General features: G+C 37.2%; 1 protein-coding gene across 5 annotated transcripts in view; it reads right to left on the reverse strand.

Moving 5' to 3' along the window:
• The window catches only part of DLG2 (discs large MAGUK scaffold protein 2), a 307,910-nt gene that overhangs the window by 180,454 nt on the left and 103,249 nt on the right, over positions 1–24,207 (reverse strand). For all 5 annotated transcript variants that reach the window (XM_057364043.1, XM_057364044.1, XM_057364042.1 and 2 more), the window contains one exon: positions 12,224–12,326. In XM_057364043.1, coding sequence (XP_057220026.1) covers positions 12,224–12,326 — 103 coding nt within the window. The remainder of the gene's footprint in view (positions 1–12,223; positions 12,327–24,207) is intronic.

Here is a 24,207-nt window from a genome sequence, read left to right on the forward strand (position 1 = left end):
TTTTTACAGTTTAAAAAGCAACTAGTAACTCATCATAAAGAAGATACTTACACTGAGCAGTCGTCTTTTATGAAGGGGAAGAGTTTCTAAGGCAGATGCAAATTTTATATCATTTTTCAGAGGTGCAGGGCATTTAATTGCAGGGAAGAAAAACAATGCAGGTACATTACTCTTGGGACACAAGCWGGACTGGGTGTGGATTACCCTCCAAGCCATGAAGGCAGATCATTCTGATCTAGACATTGCTTTGATAACTTGTATCAGAAGCTGCTCGAATGGTTAAGGAGGTGGGGATCTCCACACAAAATGTGGCACAAACACACACTTACACACGTGTAACACAATGGGAGGTTTAAAAGAGCAACCTTGAAAAGTTGCACACACACTCATGAACATACTTAAAAACTCTCACAAACACCACTGAAGCACCCAACTGTACAAAAAACTTCYAGCACTCACTTCACAAATGAAAAGAGGTTTTCCACCTCTCTCCCTTGTCCCCACTTCACACTCAGTCCCCCRTTGCCAAATGCCTGTCTCTGCAAGTCAGGGAACAGCCAGCAAAATCACCGCTACTCTGAGTCTCTCCAAGACAATGAAAACATTCTTTGGAAGCATATGCATTAAACTGAAACGAAAGTAACCTGACTCATAACATGCTTGTTACACATTTCTTTGTGTATTTAGGCACCAAATAGCACTGAAGCAACAATTAAATTCAGTATTTCAAAATGTTGTTCCAAGTTTGTAAAACCTGATTTTTCTGCATAATTCCAAGCTGTTGTRTGTAAACCATTTTAAAGCAAACGTGCTTATAAAGTGAAGTGCTAAAAATAATTATCGTAAGTGCTAAAAGTAATTATTGCTTGGATTAGTCTCACATTTCTCTTCAAAAACATCAAAGGGAATTAGAAAGTCACAAGAAAATACTTCAAGATGTCTGATAACAAATTACTGAAAGGTGACTTATGCCAGACTTCTATATCCATGTTTAAGCTACAAAATATAATTAAACTGAATTTTATGAGAAGTGACCAGTCACATAATTCAGATCAGGATATTTCTACTTCAGAGCTTAATTAGAGTGCATGGCTTAGAAAAYATTGACTATAATATTGTTGAAACCATCTTCAATCCTGAAACCAGGGGATAAAGTTACTTTCTGTTCAAGATACAGGAGCTTCTAAAAGAAGATGAATTCCCAGGTTAAAATACATGGAATTTTTAACTTTTTAGATAAATGGAGTTATATCTTTAAACACTTCTTCACACTAAATTGTAGTTAATATTTGATTTTAAAAATTCCATTTACTTCAGCATTCACTTAAATTTCCAATTCAGTCATTATCCAGCAACCCATATAGGTGAGAGAGGGTAAAAACAAAGATAATACTTCAGTGTGTTTTTCTGTCATGTAAATGTTTTCCTCCTCAAAATTAATATTGAAATGAGGGTTTTTTGAAGCTGACATGACACATGGCATTATTTCAGTGACTRTGCAGTTAATTAAGTATTTTCAGTGAGTCTATAATGAAGTACTGAGATTGACAATGAAGTCTAAATATGATCCTCATTTCTCCTGTCAGCTGCCATCTTAACAGCGGTGAAAAGGCTCGCAACGTAAGAAAGAATGACGTAGATCAAGATAACAGAAAAAGAGGAACTYATTGTAGAAGTAGCTCAGTACTGAATATTTTCAGAGGCATTGAGCTGACTTGCTGAAAAATAGTTTTATCCCAGGCTCAGCTTAGTGTGCAATCTGAAGCTGTTTACCTTCTTACTCACCCTTCTCATGCACCTACCATCTAAGAATGTGTGGAACATGACAGCTGTGATGAGATCTCTTGCACATACCCTTTGCAGCTCTTCAAATCTGCCCCTGTGGGAATCCCAGATTCCAGTTTCCAATGGCTGTGTGTGCACATATGTCTGTGTGTGAATGTGAATAAGTCTCCTCAACAGAATTTCTGTTCTTAATAATGCCATGGTCATTATTAAGACCTCAACATCAAATGCACCACAAATCAATATTTCTACTTTCCCTAAAGATCCCATGTATTACTGCTCCCAGCAGGCACAGATCAGAGCTAGGAAGGTACATGGAGCAGGTTAACTATTCACTGTTATAAGTGAAATCCTTGAAGAAGCTGTGGATGCAATTACAGCACTTAGGAACCCCTGAGCAGATCTTCCCTCTACCTCTCTGTCCCTCTCTATCTCAGAGTGCATACTTTATGTTTCATTTCTCACAGTCTGCTGTCATTGTCACCTSTAGGTAATAAATTCAAATTAACTAACCAATTACCTAGAATTCATTATCTTGCAATTTCCTATTTTGCCTTGAAACTCTTAATTTTGTTATTTTTCTACCAGAATCTCAAATTTAAGTTGGCTGTGATTTTTTCCATTTTTCACTCCCTCCACCAAAATAATGACTGTGCTAACTTGCCTCAAGAATTATGCCWGTGAGAAACTCTTGGCTAGCAATAAACCAAAGGCAGACACCTTAATGAGTTTCTTTCTGACTTCATTAGTTGTTCACCTGTTGAGCTGGGGAAAGCAATTTGRTGTCTGCATAGCACTTTCTAGTAGCTGCTTCCCAGAGGCACCAGAACAGGTCAATTCATCCTGCCTTATCTTTGTCCATCCAGCCTAAGCCATCGATGTTCCCTCTGTAGCTGGTGAGAAGACACCAACMAAGGCTGAATGGCCTCAGAGAGAATTACATCTTGCCTGAGAGACCTCGGGCAAGCAGCTTAGCCAATGGCCTCATTTAAAGAAAATATTCCTCTTTTTTTGGTTTRTTTTTGCCTAGCTCAGTATTATATTTAAAAGCAAATCCCTATATATGTCAAGAACTATAAACTTAAAAAATACAAATCATGAAAGACTGTCCCTAACACTCACTGAGAATTTTGTGCTGASAGCAGCCACAGCATGGGGCCAAGAAAATCCCCAATAAAGCTGTCATCTCCTGTGATATTTATCAATGCCAGCGTAACAGCTGTCACTTTATGTCAGACTTGCTATCTTTCTTCAGCATGAGATCTCCAGAAGCAGGCAATAATCTCTGCATCCTTCGGGAAAWCTTCATCCCTTTGTATCATGGAATYAGAGAATGATTTGGGTTGGAAGGGACCTTAAAGATCCTCCAGTTTCAAGCCCCCCTACCATGGGCAGGGCCACCTTCCACCACGTTGCTCATAGCCCCTTCCAACCTTGCCTTGAACATTTCCAGGGATGGGGCATCCATAAAGGCGACCTCTGCCAGTGCCTCACCACTTTCTCCCTTGCTGATGTTTTGCAAGCAGAAAAAGCGACATCACAAACTCTCTCTTCAATCTGTCCTTTGATAACCAAATRTTGACACAAATGTGCCTTGAACTCACAGGAAAGATTCAAAAGCAAAACACCTTATTTTTTTTTCCTTTCAACAGATTCAAGAGGAGCTCTGCAGGAAACACCAGGAGAATATACTTTTAATTTCAAACGGAAACATTTCACTTGCTCAGTATTTTTACATAAATTACTGTAAGGAAAGGTTAAATTTTAGTATTCATATTCTCTGGGGACATAAGCTGAACACACAAGGATTGTAGAGAACCTATATTTTAATATTAGTTYAAGCATATGAGCGCTGGTAATATTGACTATATAGTGGAATGTCATCCAGTTAATGAAGCACTTTGTATTTTCAGTCATGTCTCTACATGAAGTTATTCACCTGAAGGCAGAGAAAACCAAGTTTCTAGTGAGTTTCTGAACTCTAATATAAYAAAATGTATTAAACTGCTTGGATAAAAAAAAAAAAAATCTGTGAAGAGTCTTCAGCATCTTCAATAGCCCTGTCACCCAGTGCCAGCTATGAGTTACATAGCAGCCTCTAAAGTTGAAGTTTTGTAAGTCATTAGGAAGACTTGGAGAGGCAGCARCAATGGGATAGGACAGACATATTAACTGAAGAAAAGAGGGGGGAAAATTCTGACCCTGAAGGTAACTAAAAAGCAAAACAACARATATACAACCCATGTGTTTGCAAAGGGAAAACATCAGTAAGAAGCAAAAGAGAATACATTTTAAAGTAAATAGATGACAATAATAGGAGCTTCTGAAGTCATATGATATACGAAAGGATGTCTCTGTGAAAGAATTAAAATAGAAAAAAATGTTGGTAAGACCTATTGTTTAAAAAGTACAAATSAAAGTAAAGACAAAACATCTTTGGCATTTTTTTCCACATGAAAAGCACAATAAAAAAATTGGATGAAGAAAGAGATTGAGAAAAGAAACACTGGAATGGGTTCACAAATAATGTCAAACACATCCAGGTTCTAAAGTGAATTATCCTTGAGCACCCCTCTGTTCACTCAGCAGTGTACCCCTTTCTAAAAGGCCAAGACACAAATCCAAACACATCTTTGCCATTGAAAAAGCTGTCAGGTAAGGGCAAAACCAGAATTTTAGTGAACTCTAAGACAGGGAAGGAAATCTGGAATAATTTGTAGCTCATACTTAACAGTTAAATGAGCAGCTGCAAACATAACTCCTGTTGCAAAAAGAAAATCAATTCTTTATTTGTATTCCCAACCAGACTTATTAAAGGCTACCTTAACCAAACAGCAAAAACTGGCAAATAGTAAACCTAAATTAATAAATTTTCMAAAAAAAAGTAATTTACATTCTCCAGCATGAGGAATTAGCAGGTTCACTTTTTCCGTAAAAAAAGTGTACATAAAAACAACTAAACACAGAAAGCTATGTAAGAACAACAAAAGACTAAGCAGGACTTGCACWATAAATGAAGTTTAAAGAACTACAGAAGAAAACTTCAACTACATAACTTCATGTTTTCACATTTAAAATGAAGAGAAGATGGATTTAAAAAGGAAATCATGCTTTCTCTGCACAACATTGACACTGACAACTGTATATCCTTCAGGGAAGAATGCACTACTCGTGGAAATGTAAAGCCTGTTAAAGAAACAAGAGCTAAATATGGCTGAATGAAAAAATAAGAGTTTAAAATGAAACATTCATAAAAATGGGAATTGAAAAAGCTCAGGAGTCTGTAAAGAAACAGCAAATACACTCTAGCAGACAGGGATGACTACATTAAACACAAATGAATCTGCAGAAAATCATTAAGAAAATATATCCATATCTTGTTTCATGCATAGATGCATAGTGATGCTGACTCTTTTCGACTAAGCAAAARAAAAAAAAGATMAGAAYTCTGCTTTTTATAAAATATTCAATGTTGTATGGCTTACACTGTGTAACTCTGCTAGGAAAATGATCTTTAAATTTAACAGAGGAATTAAAATGTAACCTTTTGTGTCTTGGGGSAAGCCTACAAATCAGCTTGATTTTACAAGAACATTTGTAATCTCTGGTGCTTCAGCTGTGGCATCTGATGAGCCCCAGAAATATCTGTCAGTGCCAGGGCAATGCCCACGAACACAGGCAAAGACACTCAGGGACCAGAGTTAATTTACAGTAGAGTGGAAGCTGTGATGAGGACAGCTCAGGCAAATCTAAAGGAAATGCTGTGAGATGAGAAAATAATATGAAATTTAATCAGGGAGATTTTTTTTTAACCACTCTTTTAATTTTAAATATGCTTTAGGGGTTTTTACTTGAAGTAAAGATATTGTGAAATTTGCAATGAAATTATAAACTTCAATGCTTTTCTCCAAGAAAGTAAAAATAAAAGCAGAACATTCTAAATAATATGCAGCAAASAGAGGCACAAAAGCTATTCCTAAGGTAAAGGTCTTGCGTGGCCAGATAAGTGGGTACTATCTTGGCACTGGTGTATTTGTCCAGAGGGTACCAAAATTGTGTTTATTAGACCAAAAGAAAGGCAAATACCAATCTCAACACTTAACCCTGTACATTGACTGCTGACATAGCCTGGAGCACTCAGGGATTAGTTTTGAACACAAAAACACCATTTGGTGCACTACATGAAGTTGTGTATTGCAGCCACACAACCCTGTTAAACATCTTCACTAACACAGAAATCTCTTGAGCCAAGAGGCAATTTCTTGCTTAGTGAACTCTGGCTCTTTTGTTGAAGCAAAACATGTTAAAATTACAAGAAGAAGGGAGAACTAGTTATGACAGCATCATCTGTCATACCATCCCTGGAAACATTCAAGGCCAGATTGGATGGGGCTCTGAGCAAACAGATCTAGCTGTTTGATGTCCCTGATCGTGGGTGGAGGTTTGGAACTAACTGGACTTTAAAGATCCCTTCCAATTGTAATTCTATGATCTGGCTAACCTCTGTTCAGTGGGTAATTCGTGGACAAGTAAGGGAGGCACAGGCCTGACACTTAACCAGATAGAGAAAACATGCTACTGTTTTCCAACTTACTAAAAAACTTTTATGGGTAAAGGAGAAAACACTGGAGTTGGAGATGCCCCTGTGAAAAGAGGGGTAAAAAAAACCAGCCTGTAATATTGTTATTTAAAAGGGTCTCTTGCATAGGAGAATTCCAGTGAATTATCAGCTATTATCAATAAATTGGAATCTGAAATAAAAATTTCTCGAGTTTTGGAACAATGCTTCTTCTCCTGTGGTGTCAAGTAAAAAAAGAGAGGCTTAATTACAAGAGGAAAAGTATATTATCATAATGTTGACCTTTGTGCTTTATCGCTCTCATTTCTTCTCAGTTTTCTTAGCTTATAAAAATGGACTAAGCTGCTCAACAAAATTCATTCACTGAACTTCAGCAGGACAATCTAYCAAACATACTTCTAAACTCTTTTTTTTCTTTTATTAATCTCTATCATGGTGGTATTTGAGGACAAGGAGAGGATTTTTCACCCCCTGATCGTAGGACACTATTCAGTGCAAGTAGGACCAGGACAAGCACACAGTCATTCTCCTCTCCCTGTTGGAGCCACTGTTGGAAACTGGATCCTCAGCAAATGGGCCTTTGGTCAGATCCAGCTCAGCAGTTCCAAGATTATGTTCTGTTCTTTAATGCACATGCATGAAATATAACTCCAATATCTTGCATTCTTTGGCAATTGGATACAGTGGCTTCCAGATGAAAGCCAACTGTTGTAATGCAACTTTATCCAAGTAATTAAGCTACATTCATTTTTAACAGCTGGGGAAAGGAAGCTTTAATATGGCAAGGCACGTTTCAAAGTATGGAAGTAACCTCGATAAAGATGAATAAATACAGTTATTTTCTTTTTCTTTCATATTTCCTATCTACCTAATCCCCACAGCAGCTGGAAAGGTTAAATGTCTGAATCAGGAATCTATGTGACTGTTGTACCAAAAGAGGAGACAAGTGTTTGTACTCTGAAGCAGGAACAGGGAATGAAAAAAGAGAAAGAGCTAAAAAGTATCTATCACCTCAGAGAGCTTCAGAAGTAACTCCTGGATTTTTTAGCTGATATTTTCAAGARAGCAGATCTCATCTGCAGTTCAGATAAATGTGTAAGACAAGGAGTATATTTTCATAAAACCTGGGGCTGCTTATGAAAGTTAGTCTGTTCTAATGTACTACAGAGCCTCCCAGAATTAGGAGCAAAAGAAGGAAAAAATAAATTTAGTATCACAGCTGCCAAGAACTGCTTAGGTGCAGTTCTTAAAAAATTTCCTTAGCAAATGCCTGCCAAGCCAGACAGTGCCTCTCACAGTGCCTCTCCCTCTTTCTGTATCCAAAGCTCACCCCGACAGGCGCCAGCAGCAGCTCACTSGGAGAGAGACAAAGCACACATTACTCCACTCTGAGAACTTTTTAACCTCTTCAGTGTCAGCTGCTCTAATCAAAGTGTAATCAATGAATGTTTTCCCTGTATGCAAGCTGTTAAGAGAGCTGGCTAATTGGCTCACTGGAAAGATTTAAAGCACGTGAATTTTAACAGTTCCATTTTACCAGTTTTCCAAGGACTGTTGTGAGGCGATAGCTGCAGAGGTACTGCAATGCAGCACAGCTCAGCTCGCAGACCACTGACACAGAATACTTTGCAAAAGTCTTAAGGCTACACTTTACCTTTTCACACTGCTGTGGGGGGCAGGAACATGAACATTGAAATGAAAATGTTCAATAAAGCTTTTTAGCAGCTTTATTAGGAGCTGGCATTCTGTCTGTCCCCACTCCCAAGCTCGCTTTCAGAACAAATTATCACTATTTCAACCAAAGTTCACTTTTCTCTAAAAACATATTTTAGCTTAACTGACAATTTTTTTTTTTAACTCCTTTCATACTGGGCTGTAACTTGCAACTTTTGCCACTAAAAATCAAAATATGTCCTGAATAAAAACCAGCAAGTGTAAAATATGCTTCCCTATGAGGTATATATTCCATCTTAATTTCTACTTAATTGCTTAATAGGGACACACTGCTCCAGACTAAGATTACTTTCCAGGCTAAGGTTTTTATTCTGCATTTACTTCCTATTTGTACAATATTTTAAAAGATATCTGAGAGTTGTTAAGCTGGAAGCAAAGTTAAAATGCTTCTGTTTATTAAAACTGGAATGCAAAGATAAATGTGATTGATTGGTTCTTCCTTTAATATTGTTCTAAGTAGCTATTGGTCCTTAAATCTTTAATTTCATATCAACCATGTACAGAAGAAGTGAGCTTCACATCTGAAGAATATGAAAGATTACTTTTCTGAAGCCTGTGGGACCTAGTTAGTGTAGAGTGAATATATCAATAAACCTCCATATGAACTACATCCACAATGTTTATTAGAAATCTTGATGCTTAGCATTAATTGACCTCCATTTAAACAATACATGTGTACATAACATACAGACACAGTTTATTTTCAGTTTTTAAAATAAAAGTAAGGAATCATTCAAAAACCCCAGAGTTACAGTTGCTGTTCCTAAATATATACTTCTACTGTTGAGCTCAAATTTTTTTTTAATCTCTGTTGTTTTCCTCTTGCTCTTAATAATCTTTCCATAATTTTGCTCAAAGAATTTACATTTGTTTGGATTTTCATAATGTTTTGCCTCTTCTGTATCTCAGAGAGATGAGGGAAAGAAAGCTGGTGAGTGTAAATGAGAAAAACAGGGACTGAAGAGCAGAAAACCTGAGAAGTTGATCCTTCATTTATACTACCCCAGTCAACAACTTTGCATGGAATCACTGTTTGTATCCTCTATCCTCCTTTTGTTCACAGTATCTGAGCCCTTATACAGACTTTTCACCAAGAACACTTTCATCTGAGGGACAGGCAGCGTGGTTCATCTGAGCACAGGTCTGACAGCATTCAAAACAATGTTGCGATGCTATTCTGTTTTATTTGAGTTCATCTCTCTACTTGTGTATTCTAAACAGGATGACAAAAAAAAAAAGCACCACAATATTGATGGGAAAAGCTATTCAAATTGATGGCAAGCACTAGGGTTGTTTTTTTTTTTTTTTTGTTGGAGTTACCATTCTTATGAGATTTGTTGCCAAGTCTCTACACATGAATGTGAAGCAAGTTCATATGAGGCTTAGAATGCGATTCTGCTTGAAACAACAATTTAGACTTTGAAAACTGTTCCTATAGTATTCACTTATTTTCTTCCCACAGCATAGCACATTGTTTATTTTTTGAGAAAATACCAAGACAAATGTTCTGTAGGCTTTACTGCATAAAAGTAAGCTTTTTCTACTCACAATTTTAACTGCTAATCATCAATTGGCTTATATTATTGACTGGTACTTATCACTCAATACCTGAAATATCAGTAACTAAAGATTTCATTGAATGTTTAGTTTGCATTGCATGTTGCAAACCAATGGCTTAATAATCTGGAAAATATTTTAAAAAATTACTGGTTAACATTTGTAGTGGCTATTCTTGGATCTCCCCAGAAAAATCTGAAGTTGTAGTAACAGTTCAGAATTTTCAGTGTGAAAATGGAAGAAGCAAGCAATGAGCCAACTTAGATGTTGTACCTCACTAGATTTGGGAGCATTTTAAAGTGAGAAGCCCCTGAGGGAAGCACAGTTGTACARTTTTAAGACTATTTTATGACTATGTTCCAATATATGCAACAAGATAAGATACATTAAATGAGAAATCAGGTGTAAATTTCAAATAAAGGACAAAAGAGTTCTGCAATAACTTTAAAATAAAATAAGTTTTTATGCTCATAGAGAGTGTGTTTGTCTTTCTGTGTGATCTATAAATCTTTAAATAATTCTCTGTGAAGGTTACTTAACTGTTCAAAATTTGTTTCATCTTTCTTTGATGTTAGAGATTTCTCAGGAAAGAAATATTTAATTTTACATTTGATTTATGTAGTTTGTAGATATCTGGATCTCAGATTAAAATATAATACTTCTGCAGGAACATAGCACATGCTGGACAACTATGGAGTACCCTCAGTACYTTTAAAGATTCAATCATTTTCTATAAAAAGGCAAACTTTTGGGCCCTGTTTTTCTCAAGTCTTACTCTCTGTGGTTTGTTTTGAGCTATTTTCTGAGACAGAAAATTGGCTTTGTTTCACTGACAAGAAGTCAGGCAGTTGGGACTAGTCTGCCCTCACCAGGGTTTTTGGTGAATGGACCAATGACATTGGAAAAATGGAATAAATATGCAATATAATACCTGATGGATCTAATCGGAATCATTTGAATTGTATGCACACCAAAACTAAATTTGACATGGTACTGAGCTGTTAAAATGCAGGGTACAACTATGTCAACTAAAAGTTCAATTATAATAGGAAAAAGCTGTCAAGCAAGGTATTTTTTTTTTTTTTTTGTGCATTAACAATGGTACGGAACAACTGTGACATGCCAGTGATTGTTATGAGTACCCAGACACCATGGTGATAACTGCAGTGTAAAATCACCAGACAGCAAACAAGACTGCTGGAACTAATAGGAACATTCAGAACCCAGCGGGGACCTCTATCTGTAATGGAATTGCTTTTCGATACTTCTTCTTTAAAATAACTCTGATTATTACTCATTCATTTTTATATTAATATGTTCCATTTATTTAACTAAAGATAGATACTTTCAATTTCCCTTGCTCTCATCTGCCCATTTCTTATTAGGGCCTGCCTGATTTATTCTGTTTGGTGACTCAAGTGCAGATAAGCTAATAAATAGATGCTTGATTCCAGATCTGAAGCACAATTGTACATTTGACTAAAATAGAAGCAGTTTTTCCTCTTGGTGTGCCATTATCAGGATCCAAAGAAATGAAAGAGAGTATCATATTGGATAAATTTTGGCAGTACTAATTCATCTTCCCTAAAAAAACCTGATTGACTGAGCATGTTTTTAGAGCTRTTGTTTCACCTGACACCTTCATGTCTCCAAGGCTGGGCAAAATCAACTTGGGAATTCAGTTCGAACTGCTCACTGAAAAACAATAACACAGTGCCAGCAAGTCTTCACAGACACTTGTACTTGCTGAATTAATCTGGCAAAAACTTTCAAGTAACAACAAGAGCAAAACCACCTCGAGTTCCAATCAGAAGGTAATATTCCTCTGACAATTCCTTGAGAACCTGTTATCATTTGGGTCACTGCTCATGGACAACAAGAAGGAGGTCTGACCTTTTATTCTGGACTCCAAATCAATCAGKGTATACTTCTGCCCACTGAAACTAGCTTAACCTCTAGAAAGCCAAATATTAGCAAAATTTGAATGAGATGCATCCCACCTTAAATGTCTTGCATTTTGCTGATTTTCCTGCTGATGCTTCTATTTAGAAAGCTGTCATTTTCACTAATAAGTAGTTGTTATCCAGGCCTAATAGCCCTGAAGGTACAAGGACACCATCATCCAAAAGCAATAATGGGAAGCTCTACACATTCTGCAGGAAGCATTTATCTTTGTTTAATTCTAATCTGACTGTTCAAAGCAATGTCAGATCTTCCTGGAATTTCTGTTCTTTCTTAATCTACCTTTTGCACTAATTCCAGGAAGAGACTAGAAAAGAACATAAAATGAGCACTAAGGAGAATAAAATGATTAACTARGTTTTGATCACTGCCTTATTATATGCACACTTAAAGAGAGCTCTTATAGTTGCATAAAATGTTTCTAAAAGCCAAGTCTGTGACAAAAATACAGCCATTTCCTTGGGATACAATTGTCACTTGAATTTTCATTCCAGATGACCGCTGATGATAGCCGGGAAACTCGCTATCTACAGCAGCCTCATSCTGTTAAATGAGTGGCTCCACAGCACTTGAAGCACATGCCTGGAAGGTGATCATTTCACTTACCCTCGGGCTGGTATTGTGCTATGATTGTCACCGTCTGCCCCGCTCCTTTGAGCGCAGCCGCAGCCTGCTCATGGGTAGCGCCTCGGAGATCGATGCCGTTCACCTGCGCAGGGAAGGCAGACAACAGCAGGGATGAGGAGTTTGGCAGCAGACAGGGAGGCAGAAGCCAGGTTTTATTATAAATATCTGATGGATGTAAAGGTCARATTGCCCAGATGCAGAAGCAAAAGCAGAAAATCAAAAAGGCTGAGAGGATATTACCTTTGACTAGCACTAGTACCACACACCCCCACAGTCTGACTGTGCTTATCCGTGCAGATTCCCTGACCACTATTTTTGGGTGTTTCCTGATCTACTGAGTTTACATTTTTGGTTATCCCTTCATCAGGCAATATCACTTAATATATAACTTCAAAAAATATATTTTCTGTGGTGCTTGAAGGTTACTGTAGAATACTGCAAGCAAGGAAACTGCCCCTTCAGCCAAACTCTGCAGGCCCAGTCAGTAGCACCAGGGACATACAGAGCATGTTTAACAAAATTTGCCAGTTGCAGAACTTTCAGAGCAAAAACCCCATTTACTGTTTTCTGTTCATGCAACCCCTCCTCCTATAGTCTGGAAATATCCCATATTTTGCACACAACAGCAATGGAGTTGCTATCAGATACAGTTTCCTCAACCCTGCCTGTTCAACATCCACAGATCTTTCCGCATTGTTTCTTTTGCTTAATAATTTTTGGCCACAAAAGCAATGGAAGAGGAACAGAGTAGAGCAAAGCAGGAGATTCACCCCTAAAACTCAGGGGCAGTTTCAGAACTCTCCTGATTTGTATCTTTGATACATATTTTATCAGCAGTATCGTAAGGAAGAGACGGAATTTACATRTAGATTTGTTAACTGCTCCAGTAACTTGAATCCTGCTTTCCAGTGGGAGCATTACTGTCTGGCTGTACTGAAGTATGTGAGATTTCTTTTATTTATGTGTTGGCATTTCTATGTATGTATGCACGTATTTATTTATTTGTCTTTCCTCTCACTTCTACAGGTTTACACTTTTTAATGTTTCAGTGAAGAACACAAAAATTTTGACATGTAGCAACCTCAGCAGGACAGAAATCCACTTCTGTTGTTGAAGAAAAGGAAAAGAAAGGAATAAAGGGCAGGGAGAGGAAAGAGAACCATGCCATAATAAGTGAACAGGCAAAAAAACTAGACCCAAATTCTCAGCTGCAGCAAATACTTGTGTTTATGTTTATCCAGTACACTTGCAAGATGGCTAAGCACATATTGAAAATATGAGGTATTTAAAATTTAGATTTTAACAACTTTTTAAGGATTACAAAAATAAATGTGATTCCATAGAACTTTCTAAGAAACAGGTATTGAGTCTGTTATGAATACATTTGTTTTGGTCAATAATGCTTAGAAAAAGGCCCATCTGAACTTGCTGTCTTTCATCAAATTGTAGAAAATGTGATGTTTTGAGAACACAATTGTTATTTATCATACAATCACAGAGCCATGGAATAGTTTGGATTGGAAGGGAACTTTAAAGTCCCKCTGCAATGAACAGGGACATCTTYAACTAGACCATGTGGCTCAGAGCCCTGTCCATTCTGACCTTGAATGTTTCCAGGGATGRGGTACYCACCACCAGTCTGGGTATCCCATGCCAGTGTCTCACCATCATCATYATCATCAAAAATTTCTTGCTTATTTGTGTGACAAAATCTAGTCTTTACTAGTATGAAGACAATATTTAGACTATTACTCTTAGAAAAACTAATTTGTKACAGCAATAATAGAAAGCCCAGGAGGTATCACAGTTTCTGATCCAGAAGCCTGCATGATGTTGTAGAACTGTTGACAGTACACAGAAACTCTGAGCATGGGCAAATATAACATAATAATTTCATAATTTAACACAGGCATCCTCAGTTGTCTCATGTCCCTGTGATGTTATAATGGCAGGTGGAAGCTTTAAAAAAAAATTAACCAAAGGTTTAAAAGCTTTCATTAAAGATGTGCACAGAAATCTCTGGGAAACACTGAAATTCAGTGAGTGAAGAAATAGAAGACCCTGGAGACCAATAATTAAGTGCATTCTAAAAGAACAAAGGAGAGAATCAGAGCTTTGTGTCATAAAAATCTAACAYACTTTAATGTACAAGAGTGAAAATACCAAAAGAAGAAGATGATATCAAKAAGTATTTGCAACCTCTGTGCAGAATACCAACTTCCTATATGAACCACAACTTAGGCTACTGCTGTACAAAAASAGGTGCTGTTCCCTGCCTTTTCTCAGTGATGCTGTTATGACACTCGATGCTGCATTGCATTTTACACAGATGTACCAGCACTACAATCACTGAATAACTCAGCACTATAGTCACGTTCTGTGAAGTCTGAGCAGAATCCCTAAATTTAGGAAGSACCATGCCATGGAGGAAACATGACACTTGATTCTGTGTGTCTGAGGAAGACTACTTGGAAGTCACATAACCTTTCCTTTAATAAATATCTGTGTGCTTTTCCCTTTCTTAACCAGTCTGTGAGAGAGTCCCACAAAAGAATAGGATGATCTAWAGAAAAGCTTAAAGGAACATTCCTGAATTCCAGAGCTCCTGGGCTGGGGAGATRGATATGGATGAAGTCACCTGGTGAGCATTTGGAGGTTCCAAGAGAAAAAACAAACAAACAATTAATTTTTGGCTTAAGCTTGAAGTCTGTGGACTGTGGGAGGACACAAGCCTTTCTTAGGCAATATTGTGGTGGTCTCTAAAAGTCGTTTTAATAGTATGGAAGATTTAAACATCATTAATAAATCYCAATAATCTCTCTATAGATAAAAGGAGAAAATGTATGAAAGAATAAGGAAATCACATGCTTATTCTCCTTCTCCTATGAGAAACAATAGTTCTACAGCTATCTGAGCTAAGAAGTACAATCCTAATAATGCATCAAGATGATAAATGTAAGACAGGAATTTCACTGAAGTTGCTATACAAACATTTTCACTTSTCCACAGAAAAACACGAAGCCCCTGAAATGGCAGCTGACTGCTTCCTGCCCTTTGCACCCTGGTTCTAGAAGAAATGTTTGCCTAAGKTACAAACAACACAGTGAACAATTTTCCCTGATATTAATTTCACTTTTCTGTTAGGAGATAGGAGTGGATACACACTTGAGGAAGACCTAGGGGTCTGAGTGGCTGAAATCAAAAGGGTGAGGAAAAGAAATGTTGGAGAGAAAATAACACATAAATTCTACCTTCTGCAATTTTAATCTAGTTGATAATCAAACTAAGGAAAACAGACTAAGTATTGTTGAACAGGTAAATGACCTGATTACATCAGGCTGCTGTGATGTTGAAGATGCACAGCTGCAGAAAAAAGTCAAATAACCATTGGCAAATAGGTAGGGAGAGGTCTGTTTGCATGTTATTTTACTCATCGACAGTGACAGAATGTCACTGCAGGATAATAAGCATTAAATTTAGAAATTATTTATAATCTAGTCTGACTTTGTAAACAACAAGGAGAGTTGATGCTAACTTGATTTCTGGGTATCATTTCCCCCTATTTAAAAGCAAATATAATCAACTCCCAAACCTTCTAGTTGAAAACCAGCATATTCATGTAGCAACATTAAATCTTGATGAAAGGCACCATTAGTTTATACGATTTAATCAAATTTTTACCATCAGAGCAAAATGAACAAGAATTTGGAAAGAATAAAACAAATAATAAWCTGTCTTGCCTTTCTTCAAAACAATACCTTAATATAATATTTCATAATAATTGTGTGCAGTGACATTTTTCCCTGATATGATTTCATTGCAAACTGTTAAATCTGATTAAAATTACTGCTTTTAATTAATTTAACATTATTTATGTGAAGAATAACCAGTWAAAGAWAGTTWAAAAAAATCAGAAAAAGGTGCATGAAATTTAATAAATATTGTTATTATATTGGTTGTTTGTTTTATTTTCCTATCACAAATGGCTTTTCTTCCTTCAGAAAGTATTATACAATAAGCAAAGTAGCTGTTGTGAGCTTGACTGCACAGCCCTGATGTCCTGGCCCAGAATGAACTCGACTGCACAATTTCTGATGCCCAACTTCAAAATGAATTTGACATAATGGAAATAAGAAGAGCCTGCAGCTTATACAGAAGTCTGTCTCTTCTGCATGCTGTGGCAAAAAGCAGTTCAAAAGCTTACAAACAAAGGGAAGTGAGGCAATAGAAGATTAGAGCTGAAAACCACAGTCAAAACTAAATTGAGATGGAGAAAAAGATGCAACAATAGCTCACAGTAATTACTGGATCTTTACATTCCTTGACTCAAAATAAAGCATGATCTACTTCATTTAATATTGAATCATAATTGAAAGGAAAGATCAGATTGACTTTTTGYATAGATTGAACTCTTCTAAAATTGAAAGAGTTATATTCCCTCTAAAATACTTGAGTAGCCYGCATCAGCATGAATTGTTTGTGTTCTGAACAGACTTGTTGCAGTCTGGTTTTCGTCTAGAAATTGAACATGATTGTAGGTACATCATTCAAAGAGAGGGTAGCAGAATAATCTGGTTTCTTTAGCTAATCCTTTCTTTAGGCCACCTTATTCTGTTTGTACASTTGTCAAATAAACACTTGGAACACCTTGTTGGATGGGAAAAGAACAGAAATCTCTTCTCTGGGGAGGAAGCACAAAGGATTTATTTTCATTTCTTCTGTAAGTTATCACTGATATAGTATGGTGCTTTTAAACACTAAACTAAAAGGTGAAGGAAAAGCACTCTTTTACCATGGAACAAACAATAGAGCAGAGTTTTCAAATKGTGTCTAAATTCTTTTATTTGTTGAACTCACAAAACAAGAGCTCTTGGTGCCTGAAAAGGCAAACAGAAGTCTGAATAAAGATAACTGTTTACAGCCAGAATTGCCATTGTTTGCATTAAGAGAAGATACAAAGAACCATATTTATCTAAATAACTACACATCAACATAAATATTCTCAAGCATATCATCAAGAGATGAAAGGAAAGCTGGGCCATGCTCTCTAGCAGTCCTRCTTAGTCATTGGGCATGTAAAATAGGGAACACTGGGGGGAAAAAAAAAACCATTAGGAATGATCTGGCATGAACATGTCTGAGGAAAACCCTCCTCACAAGCAGGTGCCATAATCTACACAACAGCCCCCCAGCTCTTGACAACTGGTACATTCCACCAAAAAGCACAACAATTCTAAGAAACCAGGACAAAGTGCAGCCTTTGAGCAGCTTTTTGCAAGGTGAAGGGCACACATCCAGCCTGGGGCCGAGGCTCTGCTGGGTGCTGATGGAGCAGCTGTGGAAGGAGAGCAGGGTGAGCACCATGGATACCCTGGGACAGGGCTGCGGGGGTGGCACCCAGCAGGGGAAATGCTGAAATGGAACAGTCTTTGCCTTGCTACMGAAGAAATGGTTTACAAATAGACAGAAAGAAGAAACACACAGGGGAACTACAATCTTCACTGCTCTATTTTCAGGCTTGCTTTATTGCTTTTCTCACGCTTTTCTCAATTCTGATCTGTTCTGAGCTTACACTTTCTTCTATCTACACAGAGCTGCTTAGTTTGGCATAGAGAAGCACGGAGGTTTACTCATCCAGAACTCTGCTGAAAACATAGGATCATGTCCTATCTGCTGTTCTCCATGCACAGCATCCTCCTTCCTTCTTTCTTTTTATGGGCCAGCAATTTCAGTGACCTTTTCAATTTTCCTTGCCTGGCTACCTTAGAGTTACAATTTTTGCCTCTAGTAAGCTGCTCTTTATGCTCTGATGAGCTGGACATTCTAGAGGCAAACTCTCCTCTCTCTGGAAAACAAAAACCACTGAGGGGTACGAGCTGTATCATGCCTTTTTTTTCTGCCGGGAACTTTTAGTAGRCAAATAAACCAAAAGAAAGAGATGGACGCATATTTGAGGCAGAAAAAAAAAATTTGTGTTATTGAAGAGGTGTGTTAACACACACTGCCTTTTACAGCAGGAACCAACAAGCTTTGTGACTCACCAGACCACATGAATCATTTCCCAAATGGCACCTGTTAAGCCTAGAACCAAAGACTTACATTTTAATTCAAACTGTCAAACATAAATTCTGACACAAGATCTGCTTCCCATGTGATTGTAGCTTTTATGAATGATGCCAGATTTACAAACTTTGAGGCTGAAATAATTTTCACTGAAGCRACATCTTAAGAGCCATTTCCCCTCAATTCCATCAGAATTTCTCAAAACTAGTTTAATAAATAAAAATAGTTTAAGAAGTAAATGACAGCTTATGAACAGGACACATAGCCTTACTRGGGCCTGAATGGACATAAAATTTAAATAATAAATAGCTACCAGCTTGATCAATTACCAACCTGAACTGGAGGTGATCCAGCTACTACAAGGTGATCAATAGCTTTTTGTCACATTACTAAATGGYAAAGTCTTGATAGGAATAGGTACTTTTTTTCATATTAAGCCAACTGGTAACTGGTAACTTAACAGAGAAAAATACTTATACGAGTACTATACTAGCTAATAACACAAACCAATGTTTATCAATTGATTAAAAAATTATTTTTCATCCATTTTCTACATGAAACATCCATCAAACAGAATTCTTAGTACAAATATTCATTATTGTTCAAATGAAGAGCTCATAATTAGCTCTAAAATTCAAATCCATTTGCTACTTTTTTACCATCTCTCCTTCTGTGTGGTCATTGAAAACCCCTTATATTGCTGCTACCATCTAATTTCATGGATCTCATTAGTGTCATCTTTTCAAGCACTCACACATTTCCTCACCTTTGCAGTTTCTGCTCTCTTTCTACTCTGAATTGACAAAATACCAAATTGTCCCTCCTCCCTCCTCCAGCTTTTACTTTACACACGACYGTTACTTCCATTCACTTTCGTGCCTTTCTGAAATATCACTCTTTCTTGCTAATTCTATTTCTAGCATTTGTATTTATTTTTCTCCATTTCTCATCCTGGACCATTTAGACATGCCCCTCTTAGTAGCATTTATTCTATATACCTTCGTTTCCAAACACTTCTAAAATGTATTTTTCCTTATACAGAAACTGTTGCCTAAATTAACTCTCACATCTGCAAGCACAAGTCAATGGATATAACTAAACTAGCATTGTTCAGTTTTACTCATAATGCTGCAGGGTTTCTGCTTCACATTTCAATTTCAAAGGACAGTGTAAGCAGAAATAATGATTGAAATTCTCCTGCTTCTGAAATGAGGTAAAGGTTTCCATTTTAACAAGTTCCTTATACCTCAAAGATGATAAGAACTTAATTTCAGCTGAAGCCAACAAGAAATAGGTACTCAGAAACTGAAATTAAAAGGTAAAACAATTTTAGAGGCTGCTTAGAGACAGAAATGACCCTGAGCTCTGAGTCAGTGATAAATACAAAAATTGAAATCCTTGCCTCGAGCTCTACTTGAGAGGTGTTTTCATATTTCCACATGCACAGAGAATGGCACAGTGGCTTGTGAGAGGTGAGATGGCCGCTGGCTTGTACTGTGGCAAATCCATACTGACCTCAACCCAGTGGCCATGAGGCAATCTCCCAATGGCTGAATGCTAGACTGTCTTACAGGAATGTTGTAAATAAATGTTCAGTGCTTACATTTCATATTAAAACTCCCTGAATCACAACATTCATAATTTATCTGTGGCTGTGTAGATGAGGAATATGACACAGACACTTTGAATAAACAAAGCTCCGTACTCTCAAACAAACCATATTGTTTATAACTAATGGAAAGAAAACAGCTCTTGTATTCTCTAAGAGATTTTCCTTTTGTTACTGTTCTGCTGGCTTACTTTTTCAGATACAGTTCATATCTATCTTGKTTTTTTTCCAAAAGATTTCAGAAAACTCCTCCAACAAACTATTGCAGATATCCCTCCAATAYCCTATTTAATGGATGGCCAGTTTCTATTACTTTGCAGCTTGTGTTATATGATAATTTTTTTAATAACACAGAAACCCAAAATTGACTGGGCAGTAGAGCAGAATGATTCCTGCAGACTAGTCAGATAGAGCACAAGGCAAAAGCCCAGCCTGGGGCAAATCTGAATGAATAAAGCTCAGGGATTGTAGCCATTTTGTCTAGCGGTAGCAGCTTGGTTTTCACTTTTTCACTGCAAGTCTGCCAGGGCAGCAAACTGAGGAGTGTAAACGTCATTACAAACCTCCAGTGTATCAGAAATGATGTAATACTGCTTGACAGGGTCACACCAAAATTTGCCAAGTCAGAATGCTTGAACTGAATGTGCACTCCTCCTTAAACTATAAGGAGCTGAAGAGCAAGCAGTCTGGCATGAGATAATTTCTTCTCATTGAGGCAATTGTAAAATGAATGTTATAGGGGTRACCAATGATTCCATCACAACAGAAATACATAGCTTCTAGTCTAGGCCAATTTACTAGCAGTGTATGACACAGAACTGACAAGTCTGATAGCTAACACTCTTGGGGAAAAAAAGACATAACCTCATTCAAGAGAATTGTTGGTATAATTTATTACTTCTAATCATGTGCTTGGAAATGTGAGAGTTAAATTAGGAAACAGTTACCGCACCAAGACAATTGCAATGTACGTTATAGATTGMAGAAAGATGTGGGTGAGGAGTTGTGGTGGGGAGAGAAATCCAGCTGGGAGACAAATTCCTAGATTGATGAGATGAAAGGAACCTCCATTCACCAATATATGCAGCATTCCAGAATATCTCAGCTGGTAGTATTTTTTTCCCCTAGAATCTCCATTAAACTTATTTTTGAAATAATTCTACTTTATTTTGGAGTTCCAAAGTGGCAATCTATGAGCTTCCCTGGTAATATAATTAAGTTGCCCCCATTACAAAATGAATGCTTCATATTTGTCTAATATGTCTAAGTTCCAGTTCCAGCCATCAAATTATATATATTTACCAACAACACTGAAAAACAGTTTGCTACTATCTTCCTTCTCCAAGACTRACTATTTCCAGATGGTAGTGTTAACATGGACATTGTTCGTACTTCATTTAAATGAATTTTTACTGTCAAGGGGGCTTTCCTGACATGAGTTCTAAACTCCAAGGCTTCATGGGAAAAGAGGAAAAGAGACTTTGTTTTTTTCGAAGAGTCATTTCTTAAAATATATAAAAGAGAGGCTTTTCAAGAGCATAAATCTGTGTTTGCACCCAGCTTCACTGGGTTCCCAGTTGCCTTCTGTAGCTTTAAATCTCTCTTCTTGTTGTGGGAACTTGCACGGGAGTCTCAGTTTTGTGAAATGTTTTTGGCTCATCATGGTGACAGCAAGTACTGAGCATATGTCTGCGTGCATCGTGAGGGGTGAAATGGAGTTTATCTGGAAAGGAAGAGCGCTGTGCACACGGATGATCCCACAGAAAGAGGCTGAGGACACTTAGCAACCTACTGCCATCTCAAACTCACCCTCAAATCCCAGAATTCCCAGCGTTTTCAGCAATAGCTGAAATTGTCTAAACAGCTGTTTTGCCCCAGATCTTTCCCTTAGATCCTGCCATGACAGCATCTTTGCATTTTGTTTTTTCTCTGTTTTYTTTGGGAAGCGTATGACCTGCTACCTATGAAGATGTTGATAGGTAGCTTACAGGGGCTGCAAGTTTGAAGTAAAATGGCATTTATAGCTTTTTCGCCAGATCAGTGACTAATGTTCTTTCATGAGAAAAATCACATTTCACAATTTATTATTGAAAAACTCATCGGGATTATTACTCCTCCTGTTGTTTTCTAAGTATCTGCAAATAGACTGATGACTTCTCCCAGAAGTTTTCGAAAATTGGGCAAGCTCACTCCCAAACATTCCTGCATCTCTTTAATAAAATTATAAATTGTGTGCATTTAATAGTTACTTAAGAATATGAGAATTAACTTTATCTGTTTACAACATCTAACTTGTCTAAGCTCTAATTTGATTTTGCCTAGTCCACTTTAAAGACTTCTCTGTTTCTTCATAACTGCTTGAATTGGATGATCATGGATCCATCTTTTTCTAAAGATATAATAAAACAAGAAAGTGCACTGAAGCTTTGAACTCTCATGGTCTCGCTTTTAAACAATTCTTTTCTTCCAACTCCTCGGGAAACTAATTATTGCTTGGTTTTCTATTTTTATCAAATATTTKCTTGATACCTTTTCTAATTCTTGAAAGTACAGTCCATTTTACATCCTGCCCCTCTGAATTTGCCCCCAAATTTTACCTAACATKTATACATTTTTAAGACTTGGGCTATTATTACCACAGTGGCTAACTCTGCTTTCAATTTTCAATGTTGATTACTTGAGTTTCACAACTGTGACTGCACAACAAATGGGTTTTGAAGTCCRTGTTACTTCCTCATTCCCTTTCAGCATGAAGTCATAAAATTAGCCACCACAATATGTGGTTACTCGAGGGCAAGTTGTGTTTCATTGTTTCATTCTCCCATTTTTAGGCCATTCTTCCTTATTGGCGTGAATAAAATCTAGAATATATGACTTCTGCTAGTGTTTCCATATTCTCCACCAAAAAGATTCATGAATGTTTGGTCAGTTTGGATGGGATTTATTTTAATAAAGGGAAGTAATGCCAAATTCTCTATAATCTGTGAAAAGAAATGTAAATTTTTACAGCAAAATGTCTCCTTTAAAGCACRGTAAGTTGTACTCAGAAGTGGCTACACCTTTCTGTTGGCTACAGAGGGGGCCTAAAGGGTTAYATACTCTGTGCTACCCTGTGAGCAAAGCCTGAATTTACATTAATCCACTGCTTGCTTCTTAACAGGGCTTAATCTACCTGTCCTTCTAGTTGGTGTCATCTCATTAACATACGACCATGCCTGAGCTCTCAGCTCCTTTCTTCTCCAGAGGTTTTCTCTTTACAGATCTCTCACACATATCACCTACCATTCAGTATTGATCCCTTGGATCAATGTTTGGCAACACATTCTTGCTTGATTTCCAAACAAAGTGTATTTTAAAGAGTCCAGTCAGGTGTGCTGATCTACCCATTCATATCATTGCACTGATTATACCCTAACATTCTCAACACATGGCATACAGTGCTCTATTTATTATTAGCACAAAGCAAATTTACACAGTAAACGCACTAAGTAGCATTAATACTATAAACATTACAGGAGTGTATAGGCAATTGCAGCTGGAGGCCACCGAATTTGACACTGTCCCACACCCAAGGACAGAGTCAAGCACCACTCACATCTCCACAGGGAAGAAAGCATCCTAAGGATATGGTCAGTGCCTCTGCAAACAATTCTTGTAGGGCAAAGGGAATATCTGTTACAATCCTGACACTGTTACACAAGAGGGACAAACTGATGATCCGAGGAGAAAAGATTCCAGGCCCAAGASAGATGTTTCAAACATTTCCCAAGACAGCTGCATATYGGAAAAAAAGAAAATCTGAGAASGAAAACCAAATGTTATTTGCCATTTAACCTAGCTTTGTAACTAGGTAACAAAATGCACTATTTGCCCTAAGGAGTTTTGCTGCTTTTACCATGAGCAAAAAATAACATTTTAAATTAGAAAGCTGAAAGCTTCTTTGAACCAAAGTAAGGAAAGTCAGTCTGAAGGTCAAATATAACTGTAGCAAACATAAATCATAAATAATTGCTAAAAGTAAGCACAAAGTCCTTATGTTCTATCCTGCTCTATAGGGATACTTTTGGAGTAGAAATTGAAGAATGCTCTGTTTTTTTCAAATGCATACTGTATTTCTGGCTATTGGTGYGAGTGAGAAGGTGGGTAGGAGCTGTGTAGGAGGAACTAAGTACAAAGAAATGTTTAACCTGTTCATTGGTGATAACAAATGTCTCACAAAAAAACCCCAACRATGCACACACACAAGACAAAAATCTGACCAGTATAAGAGGATCACCTTACCTCTGCAAGG

This window comes from Malurus melanocephalus, unplaced genomic scaffold (genome assembly GCF_030028575.1).
Source record: "Malurus melanocephalus ecotype Western Australia unplaced genomic scaffold, MMel_1.1 scaffold_34, whole genome shotgun sequence".
Taxonomy (NCBI): Eukaryota; Metazoa; Chordata; class Aves; order Passeriformes; family Maluridae; genus Malurus; species Malurus melanocephalus.